Source organism: Amphiprion ocellaris, chromosome 21, assembly GCF_022539595.1.
Source record: "Amphiprion ocellaris isolate individual 3 ecotype Okinawa chromosome 21, ASM2253959v1, whole genome shotgun sequence".
NCBI lineage: Eukaryota > Metazoa > Chordata > Actinopteri > Pomacentridae > Amphiprion > Amphiprion ocellaris.
In genome coordinates, this window is record NC_072786.1 from 20,289,256 (window position 1) to 20,303,318 (window position 14,063).

The 14,063-nt window shown below is 39.5% G+C and overlaps 1 protein-coding gene across 1 annotated transcript; it reads right to left on the minus strand.

Annotated features, from left to right (window-relative positions):
- Positions 1 to 362: 362 nt before the first annotated feature.
- On the minus strand, positions 363 to 5,920 carry LOC111583634 (toll-like receptor 1). Its single transcript, XM_023292814.3, has 2 exons — positions 5,856 to 5,920; positions 363 to 5,765 (listed from the first exon to the last, which is right to left on the minus strand). Exons 1-2 carry the CDS (start codon positions 5,867 to 5,869, stop codon positions 3,296 to 3,298), a joined length of 2,484 nt encoding a protein of 827 aa, XP_023148582.1. The 5' UTR covers positions 5,870 to 5,920; the 3' UTR covers positions 363 to 3,295.
- Positions 5,921 to 14,063: the final 8,143 nt, after the last annotated feature.

Consider the following 14,063-nt stretch of genomic DNA (forward strand, 5'->3'; position numbering starts at 1 on the left):
TGACAAGACACACCTGTGAATTGGAAACCATTTCAGGTGACTACCTCATGAAACTCATTTAGAGAAGGCCAAGGTTTTGCAAAGCTTTCATCAAAGCAAAGGGTGGCTACTTGGAGGAATCTAAAATATAAAACATATTTAGAGTTATTTCACAATTGTTTGTTTGCCACACAATTCCATATATCTTGCTTCACAGTTTGGATGTCTTCAGTATGTATCTACAATGTAGAAAGGATTAAAAATCAAGACAAAACACTGAATGAGAAGGTGTGTTCAAATTTTTTGACTGATAGTGTACATTTGCAATAAAAACACAATCTTGGTGTCAAAATTAAGAATAACACAAACTGCAACATAAAAAGCATAATTGAAAGTCCTTTGTTTATTTATATTTGATCACACTCACTTCCAAACTTTTACATTCTCACTGAAGCAAAATCATTGCCTAAGACAGCATTTAAATCCAGATTAGTAATGATGGTACTTTTAGGTGGGTGGTTGGGTAGAGCAAGGGTTGAGCAAAATGTAAAGATAAACCAACAGAAATACGACTGGGCATGTGTTTGTCACTGTGAATAGACTCTTAAAACAGACAAGAGCGTAAGCTGTGGAGGTCACCTGTTTTCCTCTCAACTGTGTTACAGTAAAACTGTGTGCTGCCACCAAGTGGTATACACAAGATTACCCACAATGCAATGTGCTAATATAATGTTATGTGCTCAATGTCTGCACACTGCACTCTGTGTGTCTTCCTGCTCAGATAAGGCATATAATCACAGACACCACAAAAGTATAGGCAGGCATCCTGAGGCAGATGCATACTCTGATGTAAGGTGCTATGATCTATGCAGTGCAGCTTGCTTTATCAGAAAAGATGTACTCTGGCGAGGCTTTGTGTCACTAACAAAATATCTGTAGCTGCATGGGTGTCAACATCTGTAACAGCTGATAAAACAACATGGCAGTCCTGATGTATGTATGTGTCCCTAGTACTAAAAATCCACAGTACACAATCATTTCAGATGAGATAGACTGAAGGCAAAAGGGCCAACAAGTGCTCAGTATCTCTGGGAACTCTTTCAAGACTATTGGAAAACCATTTCAGGTGACTACCTCATGAAGCTCATCCAGAGAATGTCAAGAGCGTGCAAAGCAGCACTCAAAGCAAAGGCTGGCTATTTAGAAGAATCTAAAATATAACTTAAACTTAAAAATCTTCATGAATTTCATAAAAATTGCAGAATGAATTGCTAACAGAAGTCATAGCACACCATTCCTGATTGAGCCACACATTATAATATATAATTTGTTTGGATTTTCTTCAGTTACACAGCAAAAGTCGCAACAGAAAAATCTGAATAAGCCCAAAGAATAATAATAAGTGTGCTTATGCATCAGCACACTTGATTACAGTGGACTGAAAACTGATTAAAACACGTCAATGGACAGTAAAGCTCCCTGTGTAAATTATACTGCTACTCTACAGATATGTAACAACAACCTAACAGTTATTACATCACAACTAAATCTTTACGAGGATGAGACTGGAGTTCACATTGAATTAGTCTCAAGGCTGCCTCGTCCATATGACATGTCAATCATTCCAGACCAGACTGTCAATCAAGCAGCCCTCAAACATCAATAACTTTTTAATGCTGTATATTGAATAATTATAGAATTTTGTTCAGATGGACCACCAGATCTCTGGTTTTGGCTAGGAATGCCTATTAAAACGCCTTTTAGTCTGTAAATTGTAACTGATGTCACATGTCAAATGGACTAACATCACCCATTGGGATATTCACAGCGTGGCAATACAAGAGTTATACTATAGAACTGATCTAAAAAGTATTGATATATGGCATATTAACATTACTATCAACATTCATTCAAGTTCAAAATGCCAGCGTGAAAGACAGAAAGCATCATATATAAACCTAGAGTTTAGGGACGTAGTGCACTGACATGAACACACAGAGCTAACAATAAAGGTATTTACCACATCTGTAAATATTAATGTACAACATGAGGGCACTTCTCCATACAAATGACGTTAGCAGCCACTTTCAAACCACTTGAAGATACTTTGAAATGATTTTAATTGAATTATTACACAACATAGTTTGGATATAGCAAATTGAGATTCCATCTGAATTCTAAACATTTAAATGCACACATTTAATTCATACAAATCAAGTGATTTAACAAAAGCATAATCAATTCTTAAAACATCCCAGTTAAATTCTTACACAGTATTAACAGTAAAGACTGAATCACACAAATTGCAAATATAAAAATGTCACACTAAAACATTGTTTTTCTATAAACACTTAGCATCAAGATGGCATATTTATGACGAATTGTAATTTTAATTGATGTCATACAAAAAGAAACAGTAACAAAAAGTGAAATATGCCATTTGTGAAAACAACTTTGTGGCAACTCATTCCTCCATGCATGTTGTCGCTCACCATTGCAAACAGTAGGTGGAGACAGTTGCTTAAGTTAAACGCTCCAGCCAGAGGACATGAACACAAGCAGAACAAATCATACATTCCTCTGCTACGAATAAGACACTGCATTACTTTAACATTTGGCACTCCTGAAATCATAATGTTTCTAGTCCTATTTTCATGATATTTTTAGATTTTTGACAAACAGCTGTTTTTCTGTTTGTTCTCATTGGCAAACCATAACACTGTAAAGCAATATTACTAACACTCGTAATTCATTCATGACTAACGAAAACAAAAAACGTATTCACTTTGTTAAAATCCTAAAGAATATAGTCTAAATACCTTCTAACTTGTTTTGCTGTTAGGTTTTATGAAACCTCTTATTGCAGATACCTGAGATTTAGTTTCAAAAATTTCATTCAGAAATATCAATTTAAAAAATAACTTATCATTATTAAAATGTAAAATATCTCTATCATAATATCGGCTATGAATGTGTCTAATTAAATATCACTATTAAAAGCTCAGAGGTCAGAAGGACATCTTAGTCTGAGTTATGATGATTAAGAAGTGAAAAGAAGATTTCTTTACATTACTGCTTGTATTATTTAAAAGTGTTTTGTGTGTTTTGGTTGTTTGGTTTGGTTTTGGCAATTTTTGTTCATTTTCTAAAAAGAAAGAGGACTGAGGATTTTTTAAATTGGAATTGTATCAGGAAAAAACTTCATGGATGGTATAAACAATATAAACACTGAGAGCAATTACAATTCTTTTCATTGTAAATTTTAGTATGCGTGTATTGCTTTTACATAGACTTATATATCTTTTATCTTATGCTCCTATAGGTCGTCTGTGAGCAGAGCTACTTTATCTGAAATGGCCAGTGCTACATCCTTCAGAGCAACAGATTTGTCTGCCATATGCAGCATAGATTTTAGACTCCTCCAGAAAACCTGCTGCTTCCGTTCATTGTTTGGCCATTCAAGGTATGTCTGCTCCCTCAGTATACTTCTAAGCCTCAAGAACTTCTTTGGAATACAGTCTGTTGGAATGGGTTCCAGTAATATGAAGACTAAAGAGTCCCGCTGGACACTGATGGCTCTGTGCTGCGCAAAGAACAGCTCGTAGTTGCACCATTCGCTCTGAACAAAATGTCTGGAGAGGACAAACAGCGTCTTGTAGCTGGACTCCACACAGTTGATAATGTTGTCTATAATCCATTCACCGGGCACAAAGTCTCGCTCATGGGTGCAAAGTGACAATCCAGCACCTTCCATAGAGGGCAGCAGCTGGCTGTCCACCCAGTCAGAGTCCTGATGGCTGTAGGATATAAATGCATGATAACTAAATGATGCATTCTTCATTAAGTTGGAGCATTTCTTGCCTCTCCTTTTCATCCTGATCCAGACCCATAGCATCTTTGTATACCAGACTCCATCACATTTATAGAACACCAGACCTATGGCAGCAGATATAACTATTATCACAGGCAAAGCAACTGCAACTTGAAGCCCTGTCTCGCATGACAGCTCACTGGTTTTGAACTCTGACAATTGCAAGCCTGCAAATGATGGAGGGGTACTGCAGGTGTAATTTAACGGCCAGTCCAGGAGCAAAGATTTGTTGAAATCAGCAACAAACCAATGGGAGTCACATGAGCAGACAAATGGATTGCTTCCAGCACTGAGGGTCTGGATTTTGGGAACCCCTCCCAGTGCCTCCCTGGGTATAGATGTGATAGCATTCTGATCTATGTAGAGACTGAGCAGAGTGGGGAGGCTGAGATCTGCAGGGATAACTCGGATGCTGTTAGAGCTGAGTTTGAGGTATGTCAGCTTGGGAAAGCAAGACAGAGCTTCTTGAGTTATGGCAGTTATTCCTGTCTTTGACAAGTCAATCCTCTCAAAGTTTGATGACAGGTATTGAAAGACGTTGTTTCCCAGGTTGTTGTTTCCCAGATTGAGTTCCTTCATCCCAGCAGGCCAAGAGCAGTCCCCGTCTAAGCTGATAGAGTTGAAGCTGAGATCCAGAGATTCTAAAGTTTTCATCTCATTCATTTTCTGAGAGATAAAAGAAAGACTGCTGAAGCGGTTCTTGCTTAGAGAGAGCTGCCGCAGTCTGGGAAAAACAGAGGTGTGTGAACACAGAAACCACCAGAAGCCTGACTCGGACAGAAGGTTGTCGGACAGGTCGAGTGTTTCCAATGACGGCAGGGCAGACATGACTCTGCAAGGTAAAATGTTCATTCCAGTCCCAGAAAACTTCAAATAGGTCAGTCTTGAGAAAGCTTCAAAGCTCATGTTGAAAGTAGGATATTTGTATTGATAATGATTTATGCCATTGAAAGTAACTGAAGAAACATTGATCGTGTGATTAAGGGTGTGAAATTGAAACCCATCTGGTGTATCTTCATTATACGTTATGTTAACAAATGAGAGGTCATAGACGGAGGAGAGCCACACATTCTTCAGAAACATCTCCATAAAAGAGCTGTTTATCCAGGTGTTTTCTATGGTGAGATTTTGTATAAATGGCATTGTTCTTAGGTTTTCAAAGGGGTCACTGTTCACCTGGCAGTTGTCTGGAAAGAAGGCAATGAATCTCAATGATTTTGCTTTTGTCATGTTCAAGTCCACAAGGACCTTCTCAAACATTCTGAAATTCCCACAAAAAGATGCACGAATGGAAACCTTTTGGAGAGACTTCATTTTCGCAAGAGAACCAGATTCATAGTTTTTCCAGGGAATTCCTGCTCCCAAAACCAGATGATGTACAGGTACATTCATCAGTGGATCAAAGTCACTGTAGCTGACTGATGGAGCAGCTGTGCTACCTATTGACAGCAAATCCAGATGTGAGAAGTTCTGAAATGATTCTGGTATTCGATAGCTGGTAAACAGATTGTTCCCCAAATCAAGAATTTTAAGCTGTTTCACTGAAATGTCTGGGATAACATGTAAGTTATTGTGAGATATGTTCAGAAATTTGAGTGCTGGTGTGTGACTGAACGCAGTGGGTGAAATTTCCTGCAGTCCACAGTGAGTTACCTTCAGGAAACACAGCTGGAACAGTCTGGAAAACTGAGCTCCATTCAGACTTTGGATGAGGTTGTAGGAAATATCCAAATACTGTGTGTTGTTGGAAAGATTTGAGGGAACATCTGTCAGATTTCGATGCGAAAGATCTTTAATTCCTCGCCTCGATGTAACACACAGTTTAAATCCATTGTACTCCTCCGTTACAGCTGTGCAGTCAGGTTTCATCAGGGATATGATGACGATGGTCCCAATCAGCAACACCACATTAGTGCTGAAACACCAGAATGAATCAAATAAATCTGTGAAAATAAATAATCATTTACAGCAAAAAGATGTGTACTGGAGAAAAAATGTGCATTACCTTTGCGTAGACATGGCTTCAGAAGTTATCAGGTCAGGGCTGAGCTGTGTGCGCTGTGTGCTGACTTTTATCCTCTGTGTTTTGAAAAGCAAAAAGCTGAAGCTGTCTTCCCCTTTCCCCCTCTCATTTCCTCTTTTCTCTGGATTTATGACTGTTCACATGACTGTAAATTGTGAAAGGGGATGATTTGATTTAGCTAGAATAAGACACAGAGTGTAGTTATGTTTGTATAACAGATTTTAACCTTAAAGCCTGTAACGTAACATTTTAAATTAAAAATTATAAATTAAGGCTGCAGAGTTTCTCGGTAGTTAGCACTGTCACCTTGCAGCTAGAAGATCTTGCCTTCCCAGGATCTTTCTGCATAAAGTTTGCATGTTCTCCCTGGTCATGTGTGGGTTTTCTTCAGGTTCTCCAACTTCCTCCCACAGTCCAAAAACATGCTGAGGTTAATTGGTGATCCTAATTTGTCTGTAGGTGTGCATGTGAGTGTGATTGTTTGTCTCCATGTGGAGATTACTCTTAGTCCAGACTGGAAAGCCCAGAAACCAGTTTTATTTGTTGTTGTGTATCGTCTGCCTGCTCCTCACTCTGAGTTTTGTGACTGATGAATGAATGAATGAATAGCCTTCCCTCAATATGATTTTGACTGACTAGCCACATAAGTTAGAGAATCACTGCAAGGAAGAATACAGTTTACAATCATAGCTAAATTATGGGAACCAAAAGTAGGATCCACAGGATGTTTAAAAAGTAACCTTATCACTCCCACCAGTGTTTTAAATCCACTCTGAGACCTTGAATCATCTAACAAACTCCATCTCTCAAAGATCCCAGAATCTGATAAAGGCTCACTGGAAGGAGCATTTTAATTGAATGTTCATCCTAAAGCACCCTGCAATCTGCAGGTACCCTCTGGAATCTCTTCAGTTACTCAAAAAAAACACCTTCAGTTTTTGAGGTTTCTCTAAAACCCTATAAAACATCTTGGAATTCACTCAAGGTTAGTTTCAGAACTTCTGGAATTCCCCTAAGTGACCACATCCCTAATTTGATGACTTCCCATGTCATTATTGTCAAATGTAAGTCCATCTAGGTGGGTCTTTCACCAGCTTAGCATCCTCATACACTACACAACACGGTGCATGGTCTGAAATTACAATGCTATCATAGAAACAGTTTTGCATTTTGGAGTATAATCCCACAGATCCACAGATACTAAGAATTAATCAGTATGTTAGTATGTATTCTGTGTACTTGAGTAACATGAATAAGCCTTGCCATCTGGTTTCATTTCCCTCCGTATGTCTATCAGACCTAGGTCTTCAGTGAAATGTTGAATAGTTGCTCTGCATCGGTTATGTGACTGATCATGGCCTGTAGACCTGTTAAGGATTGGATCTAGTGTGCAATTAAAGTCTCCTGCTATTATTTATTGCCCTGTAAATGTTGAAAGAGAAAGAAAGAGATTTGTAAAAAAAAAAAAAAAAAAAAAAAAAAAAAAAAGCTTGGATCATCTACATAAGAGCCATACACATTTATGAAGTTCAGCTTTTCTGACAAGAGTGAACCTTGGATAATAAGCTGCCCATCTGATCCTTGACTACATTTATTACTTGTAATGGGATTGATTTATGAATAAGTATCATAACTCCTCTTATCTGTGAAGTCAAACAAGCTATGAATACATCCCCCTGCCATCTCCTCCTAATCTTAATGCTTTCCTCTTCCAGAATGTGTGTTTCTTGTAGCAATATGATTTTAGAATCCAAATCTTTAAAGTTTATTCATAACCTGTTTATTTTTTTTGAAGTTTGTATAACCTTCTGCTGTTCCAAGATATGAAGTTAAGCTTTCCTCTTTGGGACATGACTAACAAAGCACTTTAGATCACCATCTGACACAACTTTTACTCTTTTAGGGAGCCTAACAAAACTTTATGTAACAACTCACATCCACCACACTGAACTTGTGTGAAAACAATCCCTTTCTTCCCACTTACACCCCCCCGCTACAGATTTCACCTCTAGCTTTCACCATTGGCTGCTCCACAGACTCTGTGAGGATCAGTCTATTACCTTTCCTCTAAAATAAACACAACAACAGAAAATGCACTGCTGCACTTGTTTCAGAAATAAACACTGGTCTGTCCAACCTATGTTGTCCCCAGAGACATATTAATAGGATTACTTTAACAATTATTGGGTGATAATGGCCTCCCTGAAAAAAAAGAGTAAATATAAAGCTGTTTCTGGTTTTAGAACAGTCAGTATCCATAGTTGGTATTTTTTCTTGTCGATTTTACATTTAACTTTCTATTAGATACACTTACTCTGTCACCTTTAGGACTGTACATTGAAGTCCCTCTTTTCTTTAACCATACCAGCTGTAGTTTACCAGTTATTACCTGCCGTTCAGTTATTTAGTTATTACTGCCTTGATGATGGATTTAATGTGTAATTTGTGTTGAAACTGTTTACTACGAAGTATCGCTTCAACTTAATGGTCATTTTGGAAGTTTCTATGATTTTCTGCAGCTGTTGATTGCATAATGTGTAAAATTTTTCCTGGAAATTTTAATTGTAGGAAATATGACAAATACTTCTCTAGTGAGTCCTCAAGCAGGCACAAAACAGCACAGGTTTTCCTGCCACTTTCTTTAAACTAAGACCGAGAAATCATTTCGACTAACATAATTAGACACAAATACAAAAACTCCATCTTCTGATGTGAATACAGTGCTGCTTGAAAGTTTGTGAACCTCTTTAGTAGTTTTGAGTTTTCTGTTGTTTTACCATGATGTTCTCATTATATCATTACCTGTTTTTCATATGGAATGTCAGGAACTGTGTCTGTAGCCAGCAGACTACATGAAACATGGAATCGGAGTACGTGTAAAAGGAAATGAACCCCAGCTGCACCGGTAAAGTCAAGTAGGTAATAGACTCAGATAAAACACGTGAGTGCTCAAGTAATCAGTTGAGCAGACCAATCAAATGAGACATCCTTAGGAAAGGTTTTGAGCAGCACTGGTTAAGAGAAAGAGGAAACCAACCAAAGCACTGTTGTGCAAGGAGGAATTTGGCAAAAATCCCCATTAGCAGATGTAAGACACCAGTTGGTTACTACAGAAAACGACTGGTTGAAGTAACGGCTGCAAAAGGGGTTGCCACAAGCTAGAAACTAAAAAGATTCATATACTTTTGCACATAGCAGATTTCAGTTTTTGAGAGGTAAATTACTTTTGTTGAGTAAATAATGAAAATAGATCTCTTTTTTTTGTGTGTTCCTTATTTGGAGGGTCTGCTTACAAATTGGAATTTGGAGATGGTCATTTCATCAGGTTGTTTTATTTTCTTGCAAGAACAATGATCATGTTTGGTGGGTTCACAAACTTTCAAGCAGCACTGCATATAATGGGCATTTTGGTATGTCTGAAATATCTGAAATCTCCATTTGTCATGGCCAATATTGTGATCCTTGTGTTTTCTCCTGTTTGCCCTTTCCTTGTGTTTCTTGTATTCCATTGTATGTTTGTTTGTTTGCTCTCCATCATGGGCAATGCACCAACTCCTCAGGCATGGGTAATAAAGTATGATCAATTCTCTAGTGAAAAGCCAAAAAAAAAAAAAAAAGGCAGAATTTCTGTCAGTTTTTAACCAAAATTCAAAATTTAAAACAAAACAAGAAAACTTCCGTTTTTCCAATTTTTCAATGTCCACTAAGAAGTTTTATTCAATGAAAATCAAGTGGAACTAAGTGGGGAAGATAGTTTGGTGGTGTCCCACCTTCCCTCCAATTTAATCGATGTAAAAAGATGCAATTTTTCCATTGTCAGTGAGCATTTAAACTCAAATGAAGCAAAGTTTTTTTCCCCCTTAGTTGTCATTTCCAGTTTTCCTTGCAAATTGGAGCCCAGTCACTGAAATCAAATCACAAAATGAACCAGGAGTAAAGTTAACTTGTCGAAACTTTGTCAGCTTGTTCAATCCACTATAGTGGTACTCAGCACTCATGGCCACTCAGTACTCTTTGGCTGTGTATTCTTAGTCATAATAGTCTAACTGTTCTTTTTGTGCCTCAAGGTGGGGAACCTTCACACTCAGTCTCACTCCTCTATACAACCAGCCTGCCCACTGTTCACCTGCACAGCTCCCACCTGAGACCTAACCACAGGCTGCATACATCTAATTACAAGTGAGCGGAGATGGCCAGCTAGCTGCAGCACAGACATCACTCATGGGAAAAAATGCCCTGGCATTCCAGACATGCTTGTCAGTGACAACGGATCCCAGTTAACATCAGCAGAGATGAGGGAGTTTAGCAAAGTGTACGATTTCAAACACAATGCAACAAGCCCGTGTCATCCTCGAGCAATGGACATGAAGGAAGACCCCCTCCTCGCTTTGAGCCACATCTACTGCTTCCATGGGAGTCAGCCCAGCAGAACTGTTGATGGACAGGAAACTCAGAACCACCTTACTGCCTTTGCAGGTTCACCTCAACGCAAACTGGGCCAACCAGGATGTCATCAAGCAGGCCGACGCCACCGCCAATCAGAGGGAGGCGTACTTCTACAACTGGAGGTACGGCATGAGGCTTCTTCTCATGAAATCAGATGGACAAAAACAATGGACAGTGCCAGCTGTTGTCCATAGCCCTGACTCCACGCCCAGATCCTACATAGTGGAGACGGTCCAAGGATAGTGCTACAGGAGGAACAGGCGCCACCTGTTGGACATGCCTAGACCATCACCCACATCTGTCAGCCAAAGGGATGAAGAGGTTGCAGCAGCACAGGATCAGAGCACCGCTGTGACTCAGGCCACAGAGACCTCTGTCGCTGCTGAGCCAGGGACTGGTCCTGTTACTCCCTCTGGCAGAGTAAACCAGTAGTCAGGCTGGATTTGTAAGGACTGCGGGCTGTGAGAGATGTTTTTTCCCTTCTTGTTGTGGTTGTTTGTTTTCTTATGTAAAAGGGAGGGGATATGCCAGGTGAACAGCAGAAGAAATAATAACCAGATAAAAAAATGTTTGCTTATGCTGTACACCTGGCAATAGTGTATGCAAGAAATGTTAATGGTATAGCTTGTGCAATTAGAGATTGTTGAGTACAGTGTGGTTGTGTTATAAAGTGGAATAGTTTGAGGGAAGTTTTGAGTAAATTTCTCTAAAAGGGGAAGCTGTAAGAGTGATACATCTTGATGCTTGACTGTTTTTGATATCTGGAAATATTGTGGGTAATGGTTACTGGGCTGTAGAGTGGGAGGAGAGGGCATGATTCTGTGTTGCTCATGTTCATGTGAAGTCTCAGTAAAGACACAACAAATGACGTCACTTAGTTGGCGTGTTTCAATTTATGTCAGTAAGCAGAATCTACTGGCATTACAAAGGAGGAAGTACAAAAAAGGGAAGTGAGGGGTACAACTATTTCACAAAAGAGGACGTATTTTTCTGCAGCCCCAGAGGCTTCACTCTCAGTCTGCAACAATATTGGTCAGACCACACTGCTAAGCATGCACGTTTAGAGCCACACCACACACACACACACACACACACACACACACACACACACACACACACACACACACCCACACACACACACACACACACACACACACACACACACACACACACACACAAAGAAACTAAAGGAAAATATCTTCTGACTCCCAACATATCTCATTACCTCCCAAGTGAGACAGACAGAGATAGACATTACTATGCACAAATAGATATAGCATAGATATATCCAATGAACTTTACAAAGTTAACTTTTTTGCTCTGGCAAAACACACGTTTTAAGAACAGCATATAAACCCCCTGTTGACGTGAGCCTCACCTACTGACTGAATGGTCTCCCTTCTTTCCTCAATCCTTTTTCTATCCTTCTACAAAATTTCCAACCAAAAAAGTATACAGATAATATTATCATATTATTGGTAACCTTTAAAAAGACTGCATTCATTAACACTGGTACTTATTAATCAGGGTATTGACTGCTGCTTTTAGTAAATAGCTTTTATATATGGATTTTAGCGTATTGTTTAAATAAATAAATAAATAACATCTACTTTTACCTTTGATGATAAACTGAACCAGATAAGTGGACCTGCTCAGCGTAAGGAAAAACTGGTCAAACTGAATCTTTTGAGACCATTTTGCAATCATAAATAAAGACAAAATAGGACTAATCCTAGAACTGGACATTTTGAATTTCCTGTCGTGTGATTCTGTGATTCCTGTGATTGAGTGTTAAAATAACCAAATGTCTCAACATTAAAAAAACAATGTCATAATGAAAAGAGTAACTATGAAAACACATACTGTGGATGGAAAATGTATTTTCTTTGTTTCACAGACCTTTTTCAGAGGTTTTGACTTTTCACAGGTGGAATAACCGAAGACTCGGGTCCGTAAGGGATCTTGGTGAGAATGACAGAGAACAGGAAGCAGGAATTCTACTAAGAGGAATGCAGCCAGCATCAGTACACCTCTGCTTTCTCTACTGTGACAAGTTAAAATGCCTGCAGTGAAAAACATCAAAATTCCATCCATCCATCATCTATACACTGCTTAATCCTCATTAATTGAACTGTGGGAGGAAGCTGGAAAAGCCAAAGAAAACCCATGCATGCACAGGGAGAAAGGGAGGGAGGCAAAAAGATCCTGGCAAGGCCGGGATGCAAACCATGGATCTTCCAGTTGCAAGGTGAAAGTTCTAACCACCAATCCACTGTGCAGCTTTCAACATCAAAATTATTAACATAAATAAAACAGTGAAACAATGAGAGTTAAACGAGCATTCACACTGACAGAGCTCATTTGAACATGCTTTTATCATCTTATTAAGTTTCATTAATTTGATGTCTGTAGTTAATTATCATTATCTCAGAGCTGGGGTGCCAAAATTGTGCCTTGACTCAATTAAACAAATAAGCAAACAAGAGTTGGTTTTGCAGCAGCTGTCATTAGCTAAAACGCTGCAATGCTTAATGACGAATTCAAACATATTTAGTTTGTCACACTTCAGCAGGTTAACAACAGCTTCACTGTGCAAATGAAGACATCAGAACTGTTTAAAGTGTTTAAAAAGGACTGAACTCCTGAACCTGTAAACCTCTGATCTGCACCCTTGGTCAGCCTGGCTGTCACCATGACATTTAACACAGTACTCAGTGCCAGCCGCTACTTCCTGACTTTCCAGGAGAGGAGAACCTTAAATGACTGTAGTAGTCCACTGCCCTGCTTTGCTGTGTCTTCCCTAAACCAGTGTTGAGCCTCTTTTTTATGCCATTTTACCTGCTGTATGGAGGCCAGCCTGTATACTGCAGGTGAAATGTACCAAGGGCTGAAGGAACAATGGGAACACATATGGAAGGTGAAGTCCTCGGTGGTCCAAGTGGTAAGAGGAGAACTAGGGGCTGTGACTCACAAACTGGGAGAGTGGCTCCAGCAGATTCTAGGTATCTGAGGTGTCCGTCCAGAGGAGTGCAGTCTTTACTGTCCAACTCCCAGGCCTCTGGTATTGGAAGAGACATGCCACCCAGAGGGAAACTTTTTACATAGCGACTCAGTCTACTCCTCGTTAAGTTCTCAAATGGACTTTTCTTGACAATCCTCTCAAGGATCTGGTCATCCCTGTTGTGTGTGCACCTTCTCCTATAACACTTTTCCCTTCCAGTCACATTGCCATAATATGCTTCAATACAGAACTCAGCCAACAGCCAGCCTGCCCTTCTTGTGGAGGGTGTCAGTGACAATCAAGTCAGCAGCCTTCACCATGATTGTGGTTGTGTGTATTAAACTTGACCGAAAGATACACAATATTTATGCATTTGAATTGTAATTTACTCAAACTTGAAATAACATATTTTAATATTATGATGTTTTTCAAAAGGGCTGCACAGTGGCGTAGTGGTTAGCACTTTCGCCTTGCAGCGAGAAGATCCCTGGTTCGCGTCCCGGCTTTCCCGGGATCTTTCTGCATGGAGTTTGCATGTTCTCCCTGTGCATGCGTGGGTTTTCTCCGGGTACTCCGGCTTCCTCCCACAGTCCAAAAATATGCTGAGGTTAATTGATTACTCTAAATTGCCCGTAGGTGTGAATGTGTGAGTGATTGTTTGTCTATATATGTAGCCCTGCGACAGACTGGTGACCTGTCTAGGGTGTCCCCTGCCTTCGCCCGAGTCAGCTGGGATAGGCTCC